This window comes from Hyla sarda, chromosome 1 (assembly GCF_029499605.1).
Source record: "Hyla sarda isolate aHylSar1 chromosome 1, aHylSar1.hap1, whole genome shotgun sequence".
NCBI lineage: Eukaryota > Metazoa > Chordata > Amphibia > Anura > Hylidae > Hyla > Hyla sarda.
The window spans coordinates 88,528,144-88,552,562 of NC_079189.1; the positions used below are offsets into that span (position 1 = coordinate 88,528,144).

General features: G+C 37.5%; 1 protein-coding gene across 3 annotated transcripts in view; it reads right to left on the bottom strand.

The window, feature by feature from the left end:
- The window catches only part of GABRA2 (gamma-aminobutyric acid type A receptor subunit alpha2), a 204,027-nt gene that overhangs the window by 133,021 nt on the left and 46,587 nt on the right, over positions 1–24,419 (bottom strand). For all 3 annotated transcript variants that reach the window (XM_056557356.1, XM_056557366.1, XM_056557375.1), the window contains one exon: positions 6,107–6,174. In XM_056557356.1, the coding sequence (XP_056413331.1) occupies positions 6,107–6,174 (68 nt within the window). The remainder of the gene's footprint in view (positions 1–6,106; positions 6,175–24,419) is intronic.

Sequence of the window (24,419 nt, forward strand, 5' to 3'; positions counted from 1 at the left end):
GAAATTAAAACGAAAAATGCAATTTTGCTAATTTTGGAAGGTTTCGTTTTCACGCCGTACAATTTATGGTAAAAATGACATGTGTTTTTTATTCTGAGGGTCAATACGATTAAAATGATACCCATTATTACATACTTTTATATTAATGTTGCGCTTAAAAAAAATCACAAACTTTTTAACCAAATTAGTACGTTTATAATCCCTTTATTTTAATGACCTCTAACTTTTTTATTTTTCCGTATAAGCGGCGGAATGGGGGCTCATTTTTTGCGCCATTATCTGTACTTTTTTTTATACCACATTTGCATATAAAAAACTTTTAATACATTTTTTATAATTTTTTTTTTAATAAAATGTATAAAAAAAAGTAGGAATTATGGACTTTTTTTTTTTTTTCGTTCACGCCGTTCACCGTACGGGATCATTAACATTTTATTTTAATAGTTCGGACATTTACGCACGCGGCGATACCAAATATGTCTATAAAAAAAAAAATACGCTTTTTGGGGGTAAAATAGGAAAAAACGGACGTTTTACTTTTTTATTGGGGGAGGGGATTTTTCACTTTTTTTTTTACTTTTACTTTTACATTTTCTTACATTTTTTTTTACACTTGAATAGTCCCCATAGGGGACTATTCATAGCAATATTACGATTGCTAATACTGATCAGTTCTATGTATAGGACATAGAACAGATCAGTGTTATCGGCTATCTTCTGCTCTGGTCTGCTCGATCACAGACCAGAGCAGGAGACGCCGGGAGCTGGATGGAGGAAGGAGAGGGGACCTCCGTGCGGCGTTATGAATGATCGGATCCCCGCATTAGCGCTGCGGGCGATCCGATCATTCATTCAAATCGCGCACTGCCGCAGATGCCGGGATCTGTATTGATCCCGGCACCTGAGGGTTTAATGGCCATTACCGGCGGGTCCCTGGCTGCTTTCAGCAGCCGGGATCAGCCGCGCATGACACGGGCATCGCTCCGATCCCCGCGGTTATGCACAGGACATAAATGTACGTCCTGGTGCGTTAAGTACCACCTCACCAGGACGTACATTTACGTCCTGCGTCCTTAAGGGGTTAAAGGGGTATTCCAGGCAAAAACTTTTTTTTTATATATCAACTGGCTCCGGAAAGTTAAACAGATTTGTAAATTACTTCTATTAAAAAATCTTAATCCTTCCAATAGTTATTAGCTTCTGAAGTTTTCTGTCTAACTGCTCAATGATGATGTCACGTCCCGGGAGCTGTGCATGATGGAAGAATATCCCCATAGGAGCTGGACAGCTCCCGGGACGTGAGTCATCAGAAAGCAGTTAGACAGAAAACAGCAACTCAACTTCAGAAGCTAATAACTATTGGAAGGATTAAGATTTTTTAATAGAAATAATTTACAAATCTGTTTAACTTTCTAGAGCCAGTTGATATATAAAAAAAAGTTTTGGCCTGGAATACCCCTTTAATGGCTCTTTTTTTTTCTACTTTGTCTGCCATTAACGTCCCTTATAACGGTGCCTAACAGTGTAATAACGGGCACAGAGGATCCCATTCACTTGAGATGTGTCATGCACAAATTTTTCTCCCGCTATTTTCCTAACGTACGTCACCTACCAGGCGAAAATGGTAGTGTGAAAGAAGCCTAAGCTCAATGTTGCAAATGTTTTTAAATATTTTAAATGTATATTTTTTTTAATACAGTAAAACAAACAAAAAAAAATGTATACCACACCATACATCACCAATATTCTTCTATGGGGAAAAAAAAAACTTACCACAGAATCCGATTTGTTGTGGTACATAAATGTACTACATGAAGAACTTTAAAAAAAAAATGTACGCAAACGTACTGGGGACAAAAAAAGGTCCACACTGACCACAACTTTTACATAATGGAAGTCTATGGGTACACTGCAGCATACATATAGGTACCATTATTTAAATGTATCTCCTGGCACACTGCTGTGATATAGAGGTAAAACAGTCCTTTACGCAGGGTATGTTGCCATTTTTTTTTTTTTTTTTTGCCAAGATAGACTAATAAAGAGCGTCATTCTACACTTTAGACCATTGGAGTTCTCTGCCTATTTTACAGCTGATGTGTCCATATAGCATGGTTTTCTTTATTGCTGACAAGGGTGCTTTGGTATAAAAATTACTGTTACTGCTTGTTTTTTATGTGTAGTCCATTTTTTGCCAGTCCATGATTTTAATACTTTTACATTTAATTGGGTCATGTTTATATAATAAGGATTTATGTTGATCACTTGGCAGAAGAAGCTCAGAACATCACAGAAACTAAGAGAAAATGGCAGATGGACTGTTTAGTGTATGTACTGAGGGATAACAAACAGCTCTATGACTTACATACTGGATGTGTTTCCAGTAGTAGATAGATTTGAACTGGAAAATAGTACTAAGAGGCTACAATGCCTTTAAGCTCTTAATCCTAATGGGAACACTGCAGAACTGAACATAAATGCAGTAGAGCAGCAAAGAGTAAGGCTTGGGTTAAGGCTCTGAACTAAGGTTATGGCTTCTCTCAATCTGTTGAAAATAGAGCAACAGTCAAATAGAAATATGAAAGAGCGGCGTTAGGCTCGTGCTGGACAAGCCTAACGAAGCGCCAGGTGTGCGCGAAGTAGCTACAGCCGTCCTCTCCCCACCACGCTATCGTGTTTCTGATTTTAACATGAAGGAAATAAAGTGCTGAAGATTTTATGCAGCTATAACTGGTGAGTCGCCGCTCTTTCATATTTCTATTTGACTGTTGCATATTCGGGATCCCAGGATATTCACCAGGACCTGAGATCTACTTGCTAGAGCAGAGCACCTCAGGATAGCATTTTCAATCCAGCCTCCACATACACATCTTACCCTCCGGCTTCTATGTTACACAAGTAGTTGCCGACTCCACATTGTATTCCTGTCCATTGGTTGCTTGTTGAAAATATAGGTCTGGTTCTTTAGCAATTTATAACTTATGTATTACAAAGAAACTAACATGTCACAAAGACAGATCTTTTTAACCCCTTAAGGACCAAGCCTATTTTCACCTTAAGGACCAGGCCAATTTTATTTTTGCATTTTCGTTTTTTTCCTCCTCGTCTTCTAAAAATTCTAACTATTTTATATTTTCATCCAGAGACTAGTATGAAAGCTTGTTTTTTGTGCGACCAGTTGCCCTGCATAATGACATCACTCATTTTACCATAAAATGTATGGTGCAACCCAAAAAATATTATTTGTGTGGGGAAATTTAAAAGAAAATCGCAATTTTTCTAATTTTGGAAGGTTTTGTTTTTACTCCGTACAATTTACAGATAAAATTACATGTTCTTTATTTGGTGGGTCAATATGATTAAAATGATACCCATGATTATATACTTTTCTATTATTGTTGCACTTAAAAAAAAATTGCTAACTTTTTAACCAAATTAGTATGTTTAAAATCCTTCTATTTTGACAACCTATAACTTTTTACTTTTTCAGTATAAGTGACGGTATGAGGGCTCATTTTTTGCGCCATAAGCTTTACTTTTTATTGATACCACATTTGTGTTTATAAAACTTTTATTAATTTTTTAATTATTTTTTTAAATAAAATGTGACAAAAAGCAGCAATTTAGCACTTTTATTTTTACGTTCACACGGTTCACTGTATGGGATCAATAACATTATATTTTAATAGTTCGGACATTTACGCACGTTATGTGAATTAATTTTTTTTTACACTTTATGGGGGTAAAATGGGAAAAAAAGAACATTGAAATTTTTTATTGGGGGAGGGGATTTTTCACATTTTTTTTTTACTTTGATTTTTACACTTTAATAGTCCCCATAGGGGACTATTTATAGTAATCCTTTGATTGCTAATACTGTTCATTGCTATGCATAGGGCATAGCGCTTATCAGTATATCGGGCATCTTCTGCTCTGCTCTGCTCAATCTCAGACCAGAGCAGAAGACCAGTGGAAGGTGGCGGAGGCTGGTGAGGGGACCTCCGTGCACCGTTCTGGATGATCACGGCATCTGAGGGGTTAATGGCAGACATCTGCGTAATCACGGATGTCGACCATTATCGACAGGTCCCTGGCTGTGATCAGCAGCCGGGACAAGCTTCACATGATCCGAGCATCGCTTGGTTGTTAAGGGGTTAACCTTAGTCAGCTGCTAACACTATGAATTATAATAGCTCATTGAGTTAAATAAGCCCCTCCCCTAATAAAAATTAAAATCACCCTCCTGCTTCCGATTTTTCAAAAAAAATAAAATAAAAAACACAAGAAAACCCCTCATATTTAATATCGCCACATGCAGAAATGTCTGAACTATTAAAACATAATGGGGGATATTTATCATTGGCTTCTTGACATTTTATTGGCTGAAATTTGACACAAAATTTTAGCAATTTCAAAATAAACAACTTGGTCAAAAGTGACTGTGAGATGCAGTGCTTTATTCTTACTCAATAACTAAACCCCAAGGCCAAAGCCCGGGGTGTAAACCCCTATTGCTTACCCCTTAAAAATTAGCTTTTATTATTGATAGTTAAAAAATAATTCCCACAACAAAAAGATTAAAACTGACAACCATGTGATCCAAATATAGCAGTAGGTGCATTAAATAGGATCAATGTCCTCTCAAGTACTAGGTAGCCCTGCAGTGGCTGCCTATTCAGGGGATCACTCTGGTGTCGCTTAAAAAATACACATAAAAATCCGCCTCTACATGCTTTCTCAAGAGGCAATGGTGGCAAGGCCATTGCCACCATTGCCTCTTGAGAAAGCCGCGGAGGCGGCGAAACATGTAGAGGCGGCAATTCTGTGTATTAGAATTGCCGCCTCTACATGTTTCGCCGCCTCCGCGGCAAAATCTATCAAACTCTGTGCCTTTTGGCAAATTTGGCAGAAAACCCAGGAGAGAAAAAAGGCTATAAAGTGGCTTCACACAGACATATATTGATAAATCTTCCCTAATGTTTATGATCCCAAATGGTAAATGACATACATGTAAAAAAATATTAAAGTCCAAAGTTGCTGATTTTTTGTCATATCACAAAAAAAGCAAAAAAGCTTAATGTTCTTCTAATAAAGGACTTGGATGAAAACATCTAACAGTGAGTGCTTTGTTCCTTTTTTCGCTTATCTTGTGTGCTGCTAAAAAAAAACTGTTATATGTTACTCACTACCTTATCCTGATCATGTAATTTTTACGTCGCTATCACCAATATTTTACTAGAAAATAGCATATTACAGCTGCTTAATCTCTTTTCCATCTTGTCAAAGGGAGGGGGCGTGTCCCGCTCTTGCCTACACTGTGATGACTCCCCCCTCCCTCACTCTGCTGACTCACTGCTCTCGGGAGCCTGGCAGCCCTGCTCTGTAACCCTTTCCTCTCTGGATTTATGCAGTACACACACACACACACACACACAATTATTATTGTAGATTGCCAGTACTCTAACACCAAAGACATTATGGTGAGTGTATAATTTAGATTTCCATATGTCATTCATGTGTATCATCCTTAGGCAGCTCTGTAATGCTGTAATATTGAAATAGTTGGAGGTACAAATGTATATAAAATATATAAATGTAATGAACTTAGTGAAGGGTGATATGCAAAAAGTTGCAATACATTTTTGGTGCAACTGTTATGATAAATGTTGGCCATTGTATCTTTTGAAATCACAGCACAGATAATGGAGGAGATTTATCTAAACGTGTGCAGAAGAAAAGTGGACCAATTCACCAGTCCATAGTAACCAATCATATTGCTTCTTTTATTTTGGTTGCTATGGTTTGCTTTTCCTCTGCACAGGTTTTTCTAAATCCCCCTTAAAGTCAAATTGTTGGCATGTGCTTTCTATAGACCTAAGTTTATCCATCTTTAATGGAAAAGGTTCAATCAGTAACATCAACCATTATGCTTTCCCAGCTACTCAAATGACATGGCTATGGAGAATCCAGTATACACATTCCAATTCCAATTTTTTACCTTGTACAAGCATTATTACTATGAACACTAAGGAAAAAGTTACCATTGACTTTGCACCATTGAAGTTTGAATCCTAGTAGATATACATACAAATATATTATAACTTACCATATCTGTGTCAGAAACAGGTCCGAAACTTGTCACATAGATATCAGTGTGCACCTCTGTTACACGATCTAGAATATCAAAGAATACAATGACAATTCAAAAAGCTTTAAAATCAAAGAGGTGTCACACATATCTTTAGCATTAACATTGTTTCCAGACATGTCCTGTATGGATTTATAGCCTTAAAAAGAGTTGTTGAGAGACAATAAAGTTTTATATATGGCTGGAATTGTAAAAAGCTATACTCAATCTAGTCCCTTCTCAGCTTTCAGTCTGACTCAATTTGGTACCCCGCTTGTCTACACTCATTCTGAGATGAGTAATCTTTGCAGAATCTGTCTGCTCAGCCAATCACTGTCCACAGGATAGTTCCACCTTAGTCAGTGACTGAGTGGACACTTCCTGCTGAGACAACTCAATTTGAAAGCAGGAAGTTGTGGTGGTAAGTTGGGGGACTGGATGAGGTCAGACCAGGATCGGGGTAGGTGAACATGACTTTTTTCATTTTTACAACAATCCCAGCACTATATAATACATGTTATGTTCATGGACAACACCATTAATCATGGAAGAAGGAAATACATCAGCACCTAGCCATAAACAGGGCTTTATAGGAAGAATTCAGGTCCCAGCATGCTATTCAAAGCCTTTTTCAAAATTCCTTATTTTTTATTATACTTATTATCATCATTGTTGTTGTGAATCACCCATGTTTAAACTATTGACTATCTGAATTTTAATATATAGGTTATTCCACATATTTGATTTACAGATTTAACTATTAGGAAATGTTGCCTAAATGATATAGTGTGAATCATCATTGAAGTAGGATATGTACCCTAGGTAGCCTAAATTTTCATAGTAACCATTAATCTTGTTTGCTAAGTGCATTAGGATGAGTTTGCATATGTATGGAGATCCAAAGCTGTCTCGAAGGGAACAGCGGATGCCACAGAGTATATTGTATCCAGCATGTTAAAAAATTCATAGAGTTTTTTTATTTTTTTTATTTTTTTAGTTTTATATTTTCTGTATACATTCTCCGTACACAACTATGGCACATGTGACCAACTTCTTAGTAAGACCTTATTTAAAAAACAAACAAACAGAAAAACAGATTAACCCCTTAAGGACTCTGGGTTTTTCAGTTTTTGCACCTAAAAATCCATATTATGGCATTTTTTTTGTGTCACCAATTCTACTTTGCAGTGACATTAGTCATTTTACCCAAAAATTAACGGCGAAACGGAAAAAAAAATTATTGTGCAACAAAATCGAAGAAAAAAACTACATTTTGTAACTTTTTGGGGCTTCCGTTTCTACGCAGTGCATATTTCGGTAAAAATGACACATTATCATTATTCTGTTGGTCCATACGGTTAAAATGATACCCTACTTATACAGGTTTGATTTTGTCATACTTCTGGAAAAAATCACAACTACATGCAGGAAAATTTATACATTTAAAAATATCATCTTCTGACCCCTATAACTTTTTTATTTTTCCACATACAGGGCGGTATGAGGACAAATTTTTTGCGCAGTGATCTGAAGTTTTTATCAGTATGATTTTTGTTTTGATCTGACTTTTTGATCACTTTTTATTAATTTTTTAATGGTATAAAAAGTGAGCAAAAATACGCTCTTTTGGACTTTGGAATTTTTTGGCGCGTACACCATTGACCGTGCGGTTAGATGCACTTTAGTAATATTAACGTAAGCCATCTATCCTTAACCTCTTCAGGACACAGGGCGTATGGATACGCCCTGCATTCCGAGTCCTTAAGGACCGTGGGCGTATCCATACGCCCGTGGGAAATCCGGTCCCCACCGCTAGCCGGTTGGGGACCGGAGCCGGATGCCTGCTGAAATCATTCAGCAGGCACCCTGGCACATCGCCCAGGGGGGTCCTGAGACCCCCCATGTCGGCGATCGGAGAAAATCGCATGTCAATTCAGACATGCGATTTTCTCTAATTCCGGGCTGATCGGGTCTCTGGTGACCCGATCACCCGGAAAATAGGGCTGATCGGAGTTGACAGCAACAGCCCAGATCAGCCTACGGGATAGGAGTGAGGTCGCAGAGCTGCGATCTCCGCCTATCCCCTGCCATTAGTCAGAACGGAGTTCTGACCAATGGCAGCGCAGGACAGGGGGTTGCCATGGCAACCCCCTGTTCTGCCCGCCCCTGGATGTCGAGGGGATCTAGGAAGAAGATGGAGGCCGTACCTGCAGGAGAAGATGCCTGAGGACCTGGGATCTTTGCTGGAGCCTGCTGGATACTTGCTCAGGTAGGGAATCGATGGGGGGGGGGGAGGGAATTGAAAGTGAAAGTAAAACGATCTTTACTGTGGCAACCACTAGGAAGGCCAAACTGCAACTCCCAGCATGTCCAGACAGCCAAAGGCAGTGGTGCCCAAACGGTAGCCCTCCAGATGTTGCCAAACTACAACTCTCAGCATGCCTCGACTGCCCAGGCATGCTGGGAGTTGCAGTTCTGTAACATCTGTCCCTTCAGATTTAGCAATTTTCATGACATTTTTGAAAATTGCTGCTCTACTTTGAAGCCCTCTAATTTTTTTCAAAAAGCAAAAATATGTCCATTTTATGATGCCAACATAAAGTGGACATATTGTATTTGTGAAGAAAAATATAATTTATTGGGAATATCCATTTTCCTTACAAGTAGAGAGCTTCAAAGTTAGAAAAATGCAACATTTTCAACATTTTCATGAAGTTTTGGGATTTTTCACCAAAAAAGGATGCAAGTAACGCCGAAAATTTATCACCAAAATAAAGTAGAATATGTCACGAAAAAACAGTCTCAGAATCAGTATATTTGGTTAAAGCGTTTTTGCGTTATTAATTCGTAAAGTGACGGTGGTCAGAATTGCGAAAAAGGGCTCAGTCCTTCAGGTGAAAAAGGGCTGCGTCCTTAAGGGGTTAAAACAGTACTTTTATGACTCCTTTCAAATGATGAAAAAAAAAAAGCTTCCTGCATCTTCCTGCAAGATGATCTGCTACTGTAACTCCTTGTTGGATGCTAGGTAACGTTTCTGGGACTAACATTTTACCCAACAGATTAAAAGCTCAGATCCTGTCAGAAAGATTGGTCGCCACAATAGAGATCACTGACCTCTATAATGAAAGCTATGAAGTTGCATGCTACATTTCAAGTGCACTCGGCTTTCAGTGAGTCCAGAGGTTAGATATGCCATAAAGATGAATTTTATAGTAAAGACCTTTTAACATCCATAAATCTTGTTTTGGTAAAGCATATTTACCAGTTAAATAGACAAAATCAAGTAGCAATTGGGACTCAATAGAGCATGGTATATAATAAATAAATCAACCCTATAGAGCATGGTATATAATAAAGTCTACAATGTTATTTTTGAAAATAAATAAATAAAATAAAATACAGATTACAGATGAACACCAGAACAAGGGTTATAAATCGATATTTGGAGAAAGTTTGGTTAGTGGCAAATTAGTTCTCCATGAACTGGCTAATAAATAAGACACAAAACACATGTACAATGCTGCTTAAAGAGGTATTCCAGGGGGGAAAATGTATATATCAGCTGGCTCCAGAAAGTTAAACAGATTTGTAAATTACTTCTATAAAAAAATCGTAATCCTTCTAATAATTATCAGCTGCTGAAGTTGAGTTGTTCTTTTTTGTCTGCCAACAGTGCTCTCTGCTGACATCTCTGTCTGTCTCGGGAACTGCACAGCGCAGAATAGGTTTGCTATGGGGATTTGCTTCTACTCTGGTCAGTTCCTGTGACAGGTGTCATCAGAGAGCACTTAGACAGAAAAGAACAACTCAACTTCAGCAGCTCATAAGTACTGAAACAATTAAGATTTTTTTTATAGAAGTAATTTAACAATCTGTTTAACTTTCTGGAGCCAGTTGATATATATAAAAACATTTTTTTTCCTGGATAACCCCTTTAAGAGCTCTAAAGCCCTATATAACACTGCTGGGACACCTAGAAATGTATTCAGTTAGTTTTGAAGTGGTTTTATGTTACGTTTACATTAATGTAAAAGTTACAGCAACATGGGGTAATCCATGGTAACTAACATCTTGTTTAACCCCTTAACGACCACAGACGTAAATGTATGTCCTGTACATGACCGCGAGCATTGGAGTGGTGCTCGCGTCATGCACTGCAGCTTAAAAATGTAAAAATAAAAAGTAAAATAATGTGAAAAATCCCCTCCCACAATAAAAATGGAAATTGTGCCTTTCTCCCATTATACACCCAAAAAGCTTAAAAAAAAATGTATAAACATATTTGGTATGGCCGCGTGCATAAATGTCCGAACTATCAAAATATCATGTTAATGATCCCGTAAGTTGAACGGCGTAAACGTAAAAAATTAAAAAAGTCAAAAATTTCTGCTTTTTTGTCATATTTAATAAAAAAACTATAAAAAGTGATTTAAAAGTTTCATACACGCAAATGTGGTATCGATAAAAAGTACAGATCATGGAACAAAAAATGAGCCCTCATACCACCCCATACACGGAAAAATTAAAAAGTTATAGGTGTACAAAAAGTTTGAGTTTTGTTTAAGTTTTACAATAATAGAAAAGTATGTAATCATGGGTATCATTTTAACTCCTTAATGACGAAGGACGTATATTTACGTCCTCCGCCGGCTCCCGCGGTGACTCCGCGTCATAGCGGGTCGGTCCCGGTGGCCATCAACGGCCGGCTAATACAGGACATCATCGATCGCGGTGATGCCCTGTATTAACCCTTCAGACACGGCAATCAAAGCTGACCGCCGCATCTGAACCGAAAGTGAAACTATCCCGGCAGCTCAGTCGGGCAGTTCGGGACCGCCGCGGTGAAATCGCGGCATCCCGAACCACTTACAGGACACCGGGAGGGCCCTTACCTGTCTCCTCGGTGTCCGATCGGCGAATGACTGCTCCGTGCCTGAGATTCAGGCAGGAGCAGTCAAGCGCAGATAACACTGATCACAGGCGTGTTAATACATGCCAGTGATCTGCGTAAAAGATCAGTGTGTGCAGTGTTATAGGTCCCTATGGAAGCTATAACATTGCAAAAAAAAAAGTTTAAAAAAAGTGTTAATAAAGATCATTTAACCCCTTCCCTAATAAAAGTTTGAATCACCCCCCTTTTCCCATAAAAAAAATAAAACAATGTAAATAAAAATAAAAATAAACATATGTGGTATCGACACATGCTTAAATGTCCGAACTGTAAAAATATATCGTCAATTAAACCGCGCGGTCAATGGCGTACTCGTAAAAAAAATTCCAAACTCCATAAAAGCGTATTTTTGGTCATTTTTTATATATTAAAAAATTTATAAAAAGTGATCAAAAAGTCCGATCAAAACAACAATGGTACCGATAAAAACTTCAGATGACGGCACAAAAAATGAGCCCTCATACTGCCCTGTACGTGGAAAAATAAAAAGTTATAGGGGTCAGAAGTTGACAATTTTAAACGTATACATTTTCCTGCATGTATTTATGATTTTTTCCAGAAGTACGACAAAACTAAACCTATATAAGTAGGGTACCATTTTACCTGTATGGACCTACAAAATAATGATAAGGTGTTATTTTTACCGAAATATGCACTGCGTAGAAACGGAAGACCCTAAAAGTTACAAAATTGCATTTTTTCTTCGATTTTGCAGTGGATTTTCGGGTAAAATGACTAATTTCACTGCAAAGTAGAATTGGAGACGCAAAAAATAAGCCATAATAGGGATTTTTGGGTGGAAAATTGAAAGGGTTATGATTTTTAAAAGGTAAGGAGGAAAAAACGAAAATGCAAAAACTGATAAACCCTGCGTCCTTAAGGGGTTAATTGTATTGACCCAAAGAATAAAGAAAACGTGTAATTTTTACTGTAAAGTGTACAGTGTGAAAACGAAACCCTCCAATATTTGCAAAATTGTGGTTTTTATGAAAATTTCCTTCCTAAAATTTTTTATTGGGGTTCGCCGTACATTTTATGGTAAAATGAGTGGTATCATTACAATGTAAAATTGGTCATGCAAAAAACAAGCCTTAATATGGGTCTGCATATGGAAATATGAAAGAGTTATGGATTTTAGAAGGTGAGGAGGAAAAAACAAAAACACAAAAATAAAATTGTCCTGGTTCTTAAGGTCAAAATGGGCTTGGTCCTTAAGGGGTTGAAAACACACTGTACTAGCAGATATTATATGCTTTTTTGATGGGATCTATAGTTGCCAGCAGACAGCAGGCAGGGGTGAACAGGTGGGAGTTGTAGAAGCCAGCAGATAGGACAGCAGGGAGCGGTGTACTGGTGGGAGTTGTAGTAGCCAGCAGACAGCAAGGGTTGGTGGTTGTACTGTCCAATCAGTGGCATCTGGCACATGGTTTAAATTCCTCACTGATCCATTCCTGGTTTTTCCACGTCGCTGGCAGACAATATTGTTCACTTAGGGGTGATGTCGCTTCTGCTGCACTGAACACTCTCTCTCTCTCTCTCTGATGCTACACTGGAGGCTGGACAAGACAGAACATGGTAAACTGGGCAACTTCTGGCTAATGGTCTGATGACCCAGAAGTCCATGGGGTCTAGGTTCATGGTGTCTGTCAAAGAAAGGGCAAAGTTTAAATATGTACAAGATGTTGAAGCATGTATGAGAAGAGCAATAGTAAAAGATAAGGATATGCTTGGCTAAGAATGTTCTGAGGCTATTATAACTAAATGGTTATTTGGCACAGAAAGGTACGTTTGTCCAGCTTTACACCTTTTTCGGATTTCCTGATGGTTCAATTTCTTGTGTGGTAAAGAGAATAAGGCAGATACAAAAAGAAGCAACCAAATATGGCTTTTTATTACAATATTACTTGATGGCTTAACTGTTGAACTTTATTCAACTCCATCTCCAAACTGAATGTGACACCAGGATGATGCTGCACTGGCCTTTCTAGTAGGGTTCCACCATGTAACTGTGATTTAATGACACTCTTGATAGGTTGTTTGTTTTTAGGATGTTACTCTAAAAATGTCCTACTTATGCAGCACTTATAGATATGTCCTTTCTTATCTCATCTCTAAGCACAATATACAGATGTAGGCATGGCTATCTTGATTGAGTTATATGTTTTGTTGGGATATTCTAATGCACCAGTAATCAATATAAGGCCAATAATTGGCTTCTCGTATGTTGTGAGATTACAGCAGCATTTTGTGCCATGGGCTATTCTGTACATGATTAGGCAAAATTTGAATGACTTTTCATTCAATCTGTTATTTTAGGCTGAAAGTATATACCAAGTTTAATATGAAAAAAAAAATGTGTATAGGTAGCTGCAACCCGACAATAGCTACATCAGATTTGACAGTTGCCATCTACCCCAATGGCTCATCAATATACCCTATGGACAATATCGACGGATCAGACAAAATTGAACGCACATCAATAAATTTGAGGAGGAAGCACAGACCCTAACTAAACAGTACCCTAATACACTCCTACAAGACTCATTACACAAAGCTAGAACACAAGACAGAACACAATTTTTCAACAACACCCCTATAAAACAAGAAGGCACTACACACCAAGCTAAACTTATAATGCCATTTAATACATCACATCAACAGATTAAAAAGATTGTCAACAAACACTGGCACCTATTACAGTTAGACAAAACCATTGGCCCATCACTACCGTCAAAAGCTCCAGTCATATTTACAAAAGCACCAAATTTAGGATTAAAAATTGCAACCACAACTAAACAGACCAGACCATTATCACATAAAACAATACAACTGACCCTTTCTGAACTAACAGGATTTTACAGATGCAATCAGTGCAACAATTGCAAAGTTACAAAGTTCCCAAAAAAACTGACATAATAACATCTACCACGAACCATAAAACACATCCAATAAAAGAACTTCTAACTTGCAACACTAAAAACATCATTTATATTATCAAATGCCCATACAATAAACAATATATAGGTCGCACATTCCGTACACTTAAAAAGAGGATAGCTGAACATTTTGATAATATAAAAAGAGGATACAAGAAACACACACTCTCTGCCCACTACAAGGAAACACACATTAGAGGCACACATTAGAGGCACACAGGTCGCAGCCCTACAGTCAGTTCACTCCGACTGGAGAGGCGGCAATTTTATTTCAAAGATGTCAAGTATAGAGTCCAGATATATATACACGAGATGGAAACTTTGGCCCGTAAAGGCTTAAATGCCAAACTGGAAATGTTTGGATTCATCTAGATAGAGACCACACTAGGATGACATGAGGAATCTAGTTTCCTTCCTTCTCCGATTCTACAACCCATCATCCTTTCACTTCTTTCTACATCATTACTTTATATAGTCATCTTTCCACCGTACAGCTATAGTATCCTAATTTAGATCCATAAATGTTCTTTCTGAACTGTATATTTATATCTGTGCCTATTTATGTATACAATTTTTTATTTTATACCTTAAACTATTTTCTATAATTCTTTCTGTAATTTAAAGTTTTTTGTACAAAAAGATATATATCCTTTATATTTTTATACATATTCTTCTATATAGATTTTTCTACTCATAAATGCATTGTGATATCCGAATTACTACCATTATCAGTAGGACACATAGCTCAAATATCACACTTCTGCAATACGTGTCTGCAGTTTATAGTCTCAATACAACGTAACACCAACTCAGTATAATAAATCACCATTCCAATTATGAATCAATATATATGATATCAACCTATTGTCTTATTATCACAAACATCTCTACATACGCATGATTATAATATATTTTTATTATTTTTTGCCATCCTTACATCATTTATTACTATCTTGATCACCATGTATATACAAACAATGTTTCAACATATTTCCACATAATAAACATTTATGAACATATCCACAATATGCCATCTCTCTATACCCAATTTTTAAAAATTTTTTTTTGCAATCAAATCTTTACACTCAACAAGAAGTCGACAACGAATTTTCCACATCCAGGTTTTGCATCACAACACTAGACAATCAGTATCACCTGTACAACGATCCAGCACACAATTTGTATAAAACGATGAGAACTATCCAATTACAGGGCTACGGCAGGTATAAATAGTACCTCTCCACAAGCAGTCAGCCATTGCTGTTGAAAAAGAGGTAGATGAGTACCTCAAAACGCGTCTAGCCTCTATCAACTGTACCCCAGTATTGGCAAAGCCGACGATCTTTACCATCATTCACCGGATTGCAAGAAATTTACCGGAGAATGCTTCCTGGGTTGTACGCATCCCGTCTGCCAGCAGACATCTCCCCAGCGAAAACCTTTTTCCAGCAAACAGGCTCCAGGTCATTGCTGGTAAGAGGCACAGTGTGCCAAATCCCCAAATCCACTCAAAACTTTCCCTGTGCCGCCGGAGTAGAGTGGTCCACATTTGAGTGGCATCCAGCGCAGCCTCATGCACCCACAGGATAACAATTAAGAGACTATCTATATCCCACTCACCAATCTCTATCCCTGTGCCGCCAGGGTAGAGTGGGATACACAAAAGGAAACCCCAGCACCGCAGAGCGCATTGATTTTAACCCCTTACCAACACACTTCCGCATGCAGTATCCTGACCAGATACGAACTATACAGATACATTGCTACAGAGACTATTTGTAATCAACCATACAAGGCAAGATCTCTGTGTATACATCTATAAGCGCTACAGACTATTTGCCACACTGGGATACCAGCACTTTTTTACCCTGTATATTATATGTCTATTTTATTTTATTTTATTTCATTGTATGAATATTTTATACATTCACTAACTTGCTTATCGTGGTGAGTCAGATGTAAGGGCCCTACAAAGGACACCACCAGCACTATTATTGTAATAAATAGTTTTAAATTATTTCACTGGATCTACATCATTTTTACATATATTTTATATACACCCATTTATTGGTGACAATCAGGCCCAGACTTGAGGAAAGTGTACCCCCACTATACAAGTTTAATATGAAATGGACAGCTTTTGGCACAGATGTGCATTGTTTTCAGTTATATGTAGCCACATATAAACCAGTCCAAAACCCAGACTGACTAACATTTTTCTTTAATTCCACCAATTATGTTTGTTTGGGTCAATATGCAGCGATTTTTCTAAAAATGAAGCCTTATGTATGTTGTCCTGATGAAGTTTCCCTGACAAAATAATTCTTTGCCATTGTTGTATATCTATATTTACCCATGTCCTATATTGGTTTTTGTAGCTCTACGAGGGATTGTATGTTCTGCTTATTCTGCTACAAACTGGGAATTAGGGTTTTTAATAGTTTTTAGAGGGGTGTTCCCATCTCCTCAATCATGTCTCTATGTGTAGAGCATAGCAGCATAAACAGGTTTGCAATTGCCTTCATTTATAAAACTTGCCTGGCTCTGTAGATATCTATTATCTCCACATTTGTTCCCATCTTCCAGCTCCGCCTTAGAAGCAGTGGTGACCTCACTCCCCGGTTGGAGCTCCTGAGAGCACACCAGGCTCCCTGCTCAGGCTTATCTCAGCACATTCATCATGTCTGTCAGTGGCAGGCATAGTGCTTCAGCTTGGGAGCTTTCAGACACAGAAGCAAATGTCCTGTCTCTGACCCCAGCCCCATCGACCAGCAATCCCAGGAGTGTGAGCAGATAACAGAAGCAGAGAGGTAATCAGGGTAGAGGAACAACCCATTTAACAGTGTATGGGCTTTGTGATACTATGTAATAATAAAAATTTAATTTTCTGTATTTTATTAGCGGTTGTACACATTTGTAGTTTTATAAGAAATCTTTAACAAACCTAATGGAAATGTAAAGGAGGACACATTTGTCAATGTATTGAATTGACATTTTGACAAAATTTATATTCCCTAATTTAAATTCTCTAATTTAAAAATGAATACTTTACCTTTCATGTTTCTAGTTCTGAAAATGTCAAGAGAGAATTACACATACAGATCTGCTAACCCTTACCTTTCCAACATTTTTTTAACTCAGTTTTATTAACAATGATTACAAATAGTACAAAAAAGTACAGTATAAAAGTCAGAGTTATAAACGCAACATCACATGTGCAAAATCATATACATAAAAGAAAAGATGGAACATAGGCATACAATCAAAGAACATTGATGACATAAACACTGTGAAGGTACGTGGACATATGTCTTCAAAAACTGCAAAAAGAAGGAAGCAAAACCCTCCCACTCTGAGACATGAAAGCACTACCTATTCAAGGTATATCAGTGTAGTATGCCAATCATGTTGCTTTCTTTACTATGTTATATACCTGTTCCACTATAATATGCTGTACAATGGATTGGAAATGCAAAATACTGCTGTCTAAACTTAAACAGCTAACACAGCCCTGTATGGATATATCCTGAGGGTAGAACTCAAGTAAGCAATTAACAGGGCTTTTCTGATGCCTGAAAAGATGTAAAGATGTCAGCAAGGTCCTAGCAGTAGACCAAACAAACACACTAGTACTGTAAAGGGAATATTCACTTTAAGACTCACTTAATCCTTTGATGACATCTTTATTGGTTGTACAGAGCCTTAAGGCTGCTTTAACAGTCACTTTTTTCATAGTAAATGATAGCTAATTTAGGTGTATGGTTTGTTTCTTCCATTCGCACATAACAGACATTGATTTGTGTAATTTCATTGAAGGTCGATTGTTTTATCATCATTCGAACACTTGGATCTGTCATCAGCCTAAAGAGTGAATAAAGTGCAGCCGCAACTACTGGAGAATACAAGTAGTCAGGAATACTCCAGTATGCCCAAGACTCTTATAAGCCATTATAAACAGTAGCAGCTGACAAGTAAAGCACCATTTTTAAGAATAAATAATCATTTTATGTGTTTAATGATCGTTTTGTTCATTTACTACAGTAAATTATCATTAGAACTGGATTGGGTGAAATATCACTCGACGCAGAAGGGAGTCGGACAGGCTAGAATACGAATTATGGTTATATATTTATAGATAATGATAATCTAGAAACAAAGTTGTCAGAAGACAAACAAATTATGGTATCATTCTATTGGACAAAAGAAGAATCATAGCTTTCATTAAAAACAAGAAAGAAAGTGCCTATTAACGTTACTGCTTACATTAGGTCGTAAACCTCAATTATCATGGATTAGAATAGTTATATGAAAGTGCAGCTAATTGTTCAGACATGATATTACTGCATCCATCACTGAAATCCATTCTAAAGAGCCTCTTTGTATAGGCTGGGGGTCCTCTGAATTATCTATATTCATTCCGCCACACTAAACTGTTTATTTCATAGCAAGCAGCTAGCATTGTACGATGGGTCCAATAACATGATTAAAAAAAAAATTGTTCTCTATATAGGAATTCATTCAGCTCTATAGACAAACTTCTACTGCAAAAAATTGCATCATTGACATTTGTGCATCCCCTGCTTACACATCGATATATGTTACGACTAATAATGGTATTTTGGGCTGCACAATCCCAGCAAGCAGTCTGAAAATGAGTCATTGCTTATTTTCGAGAATAATTAGCCTAAAATTTTTTGCTATACCTGTCTGAAAGTCTGTCTAAGGACATAAAAGGTCGTTAGACTCTCAGAAAAGTACAGTGGTCCCTCAACATACAATGGTAATTCGTTCCAAACGACCCATCGTTTGTTGAATCCATCGTATGTTGAGGGATTCCTGCAATGTAAAGTATAGGAAGTTATACTCACCTGTCCCCGCCGCTCCGGACCGCGTCCTCACTGCTCCCGATGATGTCCCAGGGGTTCCCGATGCTGTCCCGCTGCTCCGGCGTCTTCTTCGGGATCCTCCGGCTTCTTCGGCATCTTCTGCAGGGTCCGGGCTTCGCTTTCTGGTGACATTATTACGCTGCTGCGCCGGCATGGCGTGCGTAGCGACGTAATAACGACGTTAGAAAGCAAGGCCTGGACCCTGGAGAAGATACAGAAGACGCCGGAGGATCCCGAAGTGGACCCAGAGCAGCGGGGATAGGTAAGCGAACCTGTCCGGGATGCTTAAACTGCTATCCGACAGCAGCTTAAGCATTTTGCGCTGTCGGATAGCAGTTAATGCGATGGCCCCGACATATAAAAGCATCGTATGTCGATGCTGACATCGACATGCGATGGCCTCTGAGAGGAGGAGTGAACTATGGAGACATATCTGGGGTAGTTTTAAACACCAAAAATGAAAAACAAATTAAAATAGTAAGCTTCACTTTTAGTATTCACTTTTACTGTACATCTATTCCAGGGAATCAAATACTAGTAGGAATTGGAGCATGTGCACTGGAACAGCTGGGTATTTAACAAGTAACTTTTGTATTTTTAACATTTACTGTAGTTAGTTTATTTTTTTACATTCACAGTCACAGTCAACCCCTTAAATTTTACCTGTCGTTTAGCAAAACCTTTGACATGTCACAGAAACATGTTGAAAGTTTTATTGGTTGGGGTCTCAATGCTGAGACCCCAATGATCAGGAGAAGGAGTGGTAGCATGCTTCAATCCTTACCTTGCAGTGCTCCCTCTCCAGCTTTTCTGGATGGCCCCTATACATATAATGGGGCTGCAGGGTGGAGTAAAGAGCACTACCGCATGATTCTCCCCACTCGTATTCCTAATCTTGGAGGACTCAGCATAGAGACCAAGCAAAACTTTGAATTAATTTACATTATAAAAGTTTGTGTTCGGAAAAAACACGGAAACAAATAAACATATAATATCTTACCAATTACAGTACTAACTTGTGGGTAAAAAGAGTGAAACTACATTGCATCATTTTCTATGGCTATGGCTACTCATTATAGCCTGCAAAAAAATTGGTAAATGCAGTGATTATTACAATTAACACTGACTGAACTTGTGACGTGGGTGCAACTGTAAAGGTTTTATCGACTTTTCACACTCACTCTTACGTACACTTTTCTTAATAGGCTTAAAGGGGTTCTCCGGTGGAAAACTATTTTTTTTATTTAAATCAACCGGTGCCAAAAAGTTAAACAGATTTGTTAATTGCTTCTGTTTAAAAATCTTACAATCTTAATTGTCAGCAGAGAGCACTGTGGCCAGACAGAAAAGAACTACACAACTTCCTCAGTAGCATATGGCAGCTGATAAGTACTGAAAGGATTAAGATTTTTTAATAGAAGTAATTTTTTGCCACAGGTTGATTTAAAAAAATTAGTTTTCCCCCAGAGTATGCCTTTAAACACGTAAAATGCATCTCACGACCAGTCCACACAGAACGATTTGCTTCCTGGGGACATAGTCCAGCCTATTTCCAGTTTTGAGTCCATACAGAAGATTTTAGATTACGATCAAAACATACCCCAGAAAGTAAAGAAAACTATACAACGATTACTTTTGTCAATTCAATTGTTTTGGATTGATAGAAATATACATATTTAATCGTTAGTCTAAAAATGTATCCTATATACAAAAATCCCTTTTTTTTAAGTGTACATTACAAAAGGGCTGTATGTTCATGGTATACACTGGCATACTAGCAGAATGCTATGTTGAAATATAATAAAATATACTGTATGTTGAAATATATCTGATATATATGATGAGCCCATTTATTTTTATTACTAAACATAACATCCAAAGGAAAAAGATCATCTAGTACTACAGTAATAAAGAAAATAATCTGGTTTGTTTCATCTAGATTTAAAAGCATTCCAAGACAGAAGCTGCAAACCCAATGAGACACTCTAATATTATCTAGCGTAATGTAGTGCGAGTGGTCGGGCTTTAGGTCAGCAGTTTGTTCACTTCCTATGTAAACCTGGCCTGTTTCTGACCATATACCTTTATTTTTCAAGGATTGTAAGGGCATCCTCTTAAGTCCAGAAAAAAAAGTTTGGAAAATGGGTAGAATGTAGTCTGTTTTAGGTCCATTAACTTTTTAGAAAAAAACATTTTTTTTTAATTGCCATTTTTGACCACAACTTTTTTAATTTTGTCTTTACCAGGCTCTATGAGGATTATTTTTTTTACCATGATCTGTAGTTTTTGTCAGTACCATTGTGGTACTGATCTGACTTTTTGATCACTTTTCAATACATTTTTTTCTGGGGTATGATGTGATAAAAAAAATAACCGTTAATAGGGTTAATAGCAGTACATGGCGATCTTTGCATGCTGGTTAATACTGGCGGGCCTCAGCTAGAGCAATCAGCTTAGGGCCGTCCGGTATGGCATACAACCTTAACGTTTATGCACGTCACTGGTTGTTAAGAGGTTATAAGGGGTTATCCTGTATCCACAGGATCCACAGGATAGGGGATATATTTTTAAGTGCTGGATAACCTCTTTGAGGCTGTATTCACGCCATTCACGTCCATTTTTCACATTTGATATTTCAGAAAATAGCAGTAAAATTGTGGACTAATTAGTGACAGTACCGCTAATTTTCCCATGTTAACACAGCCTAAAAAGGGGTTAAAAGGAACGTTCATCTTCACATTTATTACATGAGTAACATGTTCTCACTGGTTGGAGCTATTAGTGCTTTAGAGGTTTCCAAACTTTAGCCCGGGTCTTCATACCATCTCCAGGTTCCAAAGAGTCTTTTTTCATAATCACTTTCCATAAAATGAGCAAATAATCTCACCAATTTTGCTTGTTTTTCGCCCATATCTCTCTCTTTGGAAAGTGTCGCAGGCACGCCAAGAGTGATGTTTTGTGGGCCAAATGGCAACATAATTTTGTACTTTACAATTAGCTAGAATTTATTACAAGACGTATCACTCATAGTAAATTCTGGCCACCTGCTAGGCAATAAAAACTGGGATAAATAATGTACATCTGTATAAACCCAGCCTAAGAACATACCACTGAAGATGTGGGCTGCTAAAAAAATAAGATTTATAATGATTCTAGTCACCTTGTATGGGAAAATGGATGCATTCACAGATAAGCATCATTTTATACGCTTTGTTGCTACACTATTCTGCCCCTGAGGGGCAGCAGAGAGCTGATGGAATAAAAACATCAAAACAGAGCTAAATTGCACCTAAATCCTGGAAATTCATGTGTGAATGCATTTAACTAATATTCTACTTCTTCCATATTCGTAGTGCGAATAAAAGAAGAAGCAATATGTGATAGCCTCTGGATATGTTCTTTCTCTGAATTATCTGAGAAGGCTAAGGCTAGGTTTGCTTGGACGCTGAAGCTTCAGCTATTTTGATGCAGAATTCTTTTTGGTCATAACATATTGTATTGACAAAGATCTGTTATGTCCCTAGCCTGGGCATGGAATACTTCATTATTTCTTTATTTCTGCAATGTCGGTTCTCCTTTTGCTAATCCCTTGCTGTGTGTGCTGAATACAAACATGTCAACTAATGCAAGGTCTAAGGTCACCGGTGACATAATGATTTAGCGGTGATTTATTGGAATATGGTATAAAAGAGAACCCAGACTAGATCATTATCTCACTTGTGACCTGACTTGTAAGCTGACAGCTTGATGCATTTTTTGTCTCCATGCACAGCAATAATACAGCAGTTGAGTGGGTGTAATTTTATTTATACACATCCACTGTGTGGGACTGGTACACAGCTATTTTTTACATTACATTTCACATTCATTTCTCAGAGGTGACACTCTAATTAACTCATTTATTCCAAATACGATGACACAATAGATTATCTACAATGGTAGAACACCTACCGATGTTTTAGTAAAGAGGTCGTGATCAAAACCGAAAAGTCATCATAATGCAGTTTTTAGCTTTGCACAGGACTTCAGGTAAACCTCATATGGCCCCAATGTACAACAATGCAAGTAAATAGTTAAATGACAAACTGTGCTTAGATATATCTGCAGTGCTGGTCAGCTAAAATTTTTATGTAAAAAAATAGCATTTTAAAATAATAATTTTGGTTGAAAAAATAATACATTTTACAGATACATTAATGAGGGGTCCGTAAGTGCAGTTCTCAGCATATTTATTTCCCATGTAGTTTGGTCACCTTGGTGCATGTGCAAGAAAAGAAAGCATTGATTTAGGAGAAAAAAAGCCATAATTCATTGAATTGCCGATAGATCTGTGCGTTTTTATCAGTGCTTAGGAGATCCAGAAAATATCTCACACCAAAGGCATGGTCACATCTTGTTTAATCTCTATGTGTGTTTGTAGAATCATAAAAAAGGGCTTAGCTTGGCCAGTTGCATTGACTTACCTGAAATACAGTATACATGTACCATAACAAGTCATAGCTTTAGTTATAGCTTTTTGTTTTTTTTACAGAAATGTAAAATAATTATATATTTTTGTTTATACCATAACCAACCATCCAACCAATTTTTCATTATTTTAATGCTGCCTGTGCTGGCCTTTTCATGCTGTGCGCTTGCAGAGGGTATGGTAAATTTATCATTTGTGCAAAAAGTATTTTTGCTTTTTTTTCTCCAGTGACCAGCTGGCATATGAATGGGGCTTATAGGGGCTTCCTATCATTTGCGCAAATTTGCTAAACAATCTGTGCTAATAATAATTTCCCCCCAATATATTTAATATTTAAAGTAGATGTGATTGGCTGTTGTCTCCCAAGGAAACTACAACTGACTAGGCATTTTAAAAATTCAAATGGGAAAACCTCTTATTAGACATGGTCATCAGCGCTAGACTAGCCAGGAACAATATCTGAAAAAAACTTCCAACTTTGTTAGGATAGCCAGTGAGAAGATGTTAACTAAGCAGTGTAGCTGATGAACTTCATTTCTTGATGGCTGCTGTTTACACTATGGCAGAAAGACACTTTCAGTAGGACAATGCACCAAGCCACAAGGAACGTATTGTAATGGCTTGGTTTCAGGACCATGACTATTTGTTTTCCTTGCTTCCTTGTCCTTTACATTCCCCCAATCTTAATCTTATAGAGCATCTTTTGGATGAGGAAGACTAGTCTGTTTAAAGCATATTAGTACCCTCATCTAATGTGTGGCAACTGTGAGAAGCAACCCTGTCAACTTGGGACAATATTCTTGCAGAGTACTGTTTAATTTATTTTTATAAAAATTTTGAGTAAACAATACAGAGAGAGACATTATGTCAAAAAAAGGGTATGTATGAATAAAACAAAGAACAAATTACAAGTAGTAAATGCATCATACATTGGTGAATTGAATCCTTGAGTTTTCTTAGTGTGTACTATTTTTATGTACTTATTATCTTTATTAACACTCACTAAATATGAGAGTCATAGACCAGATTTATCAAAGAATGTCTACGGTGG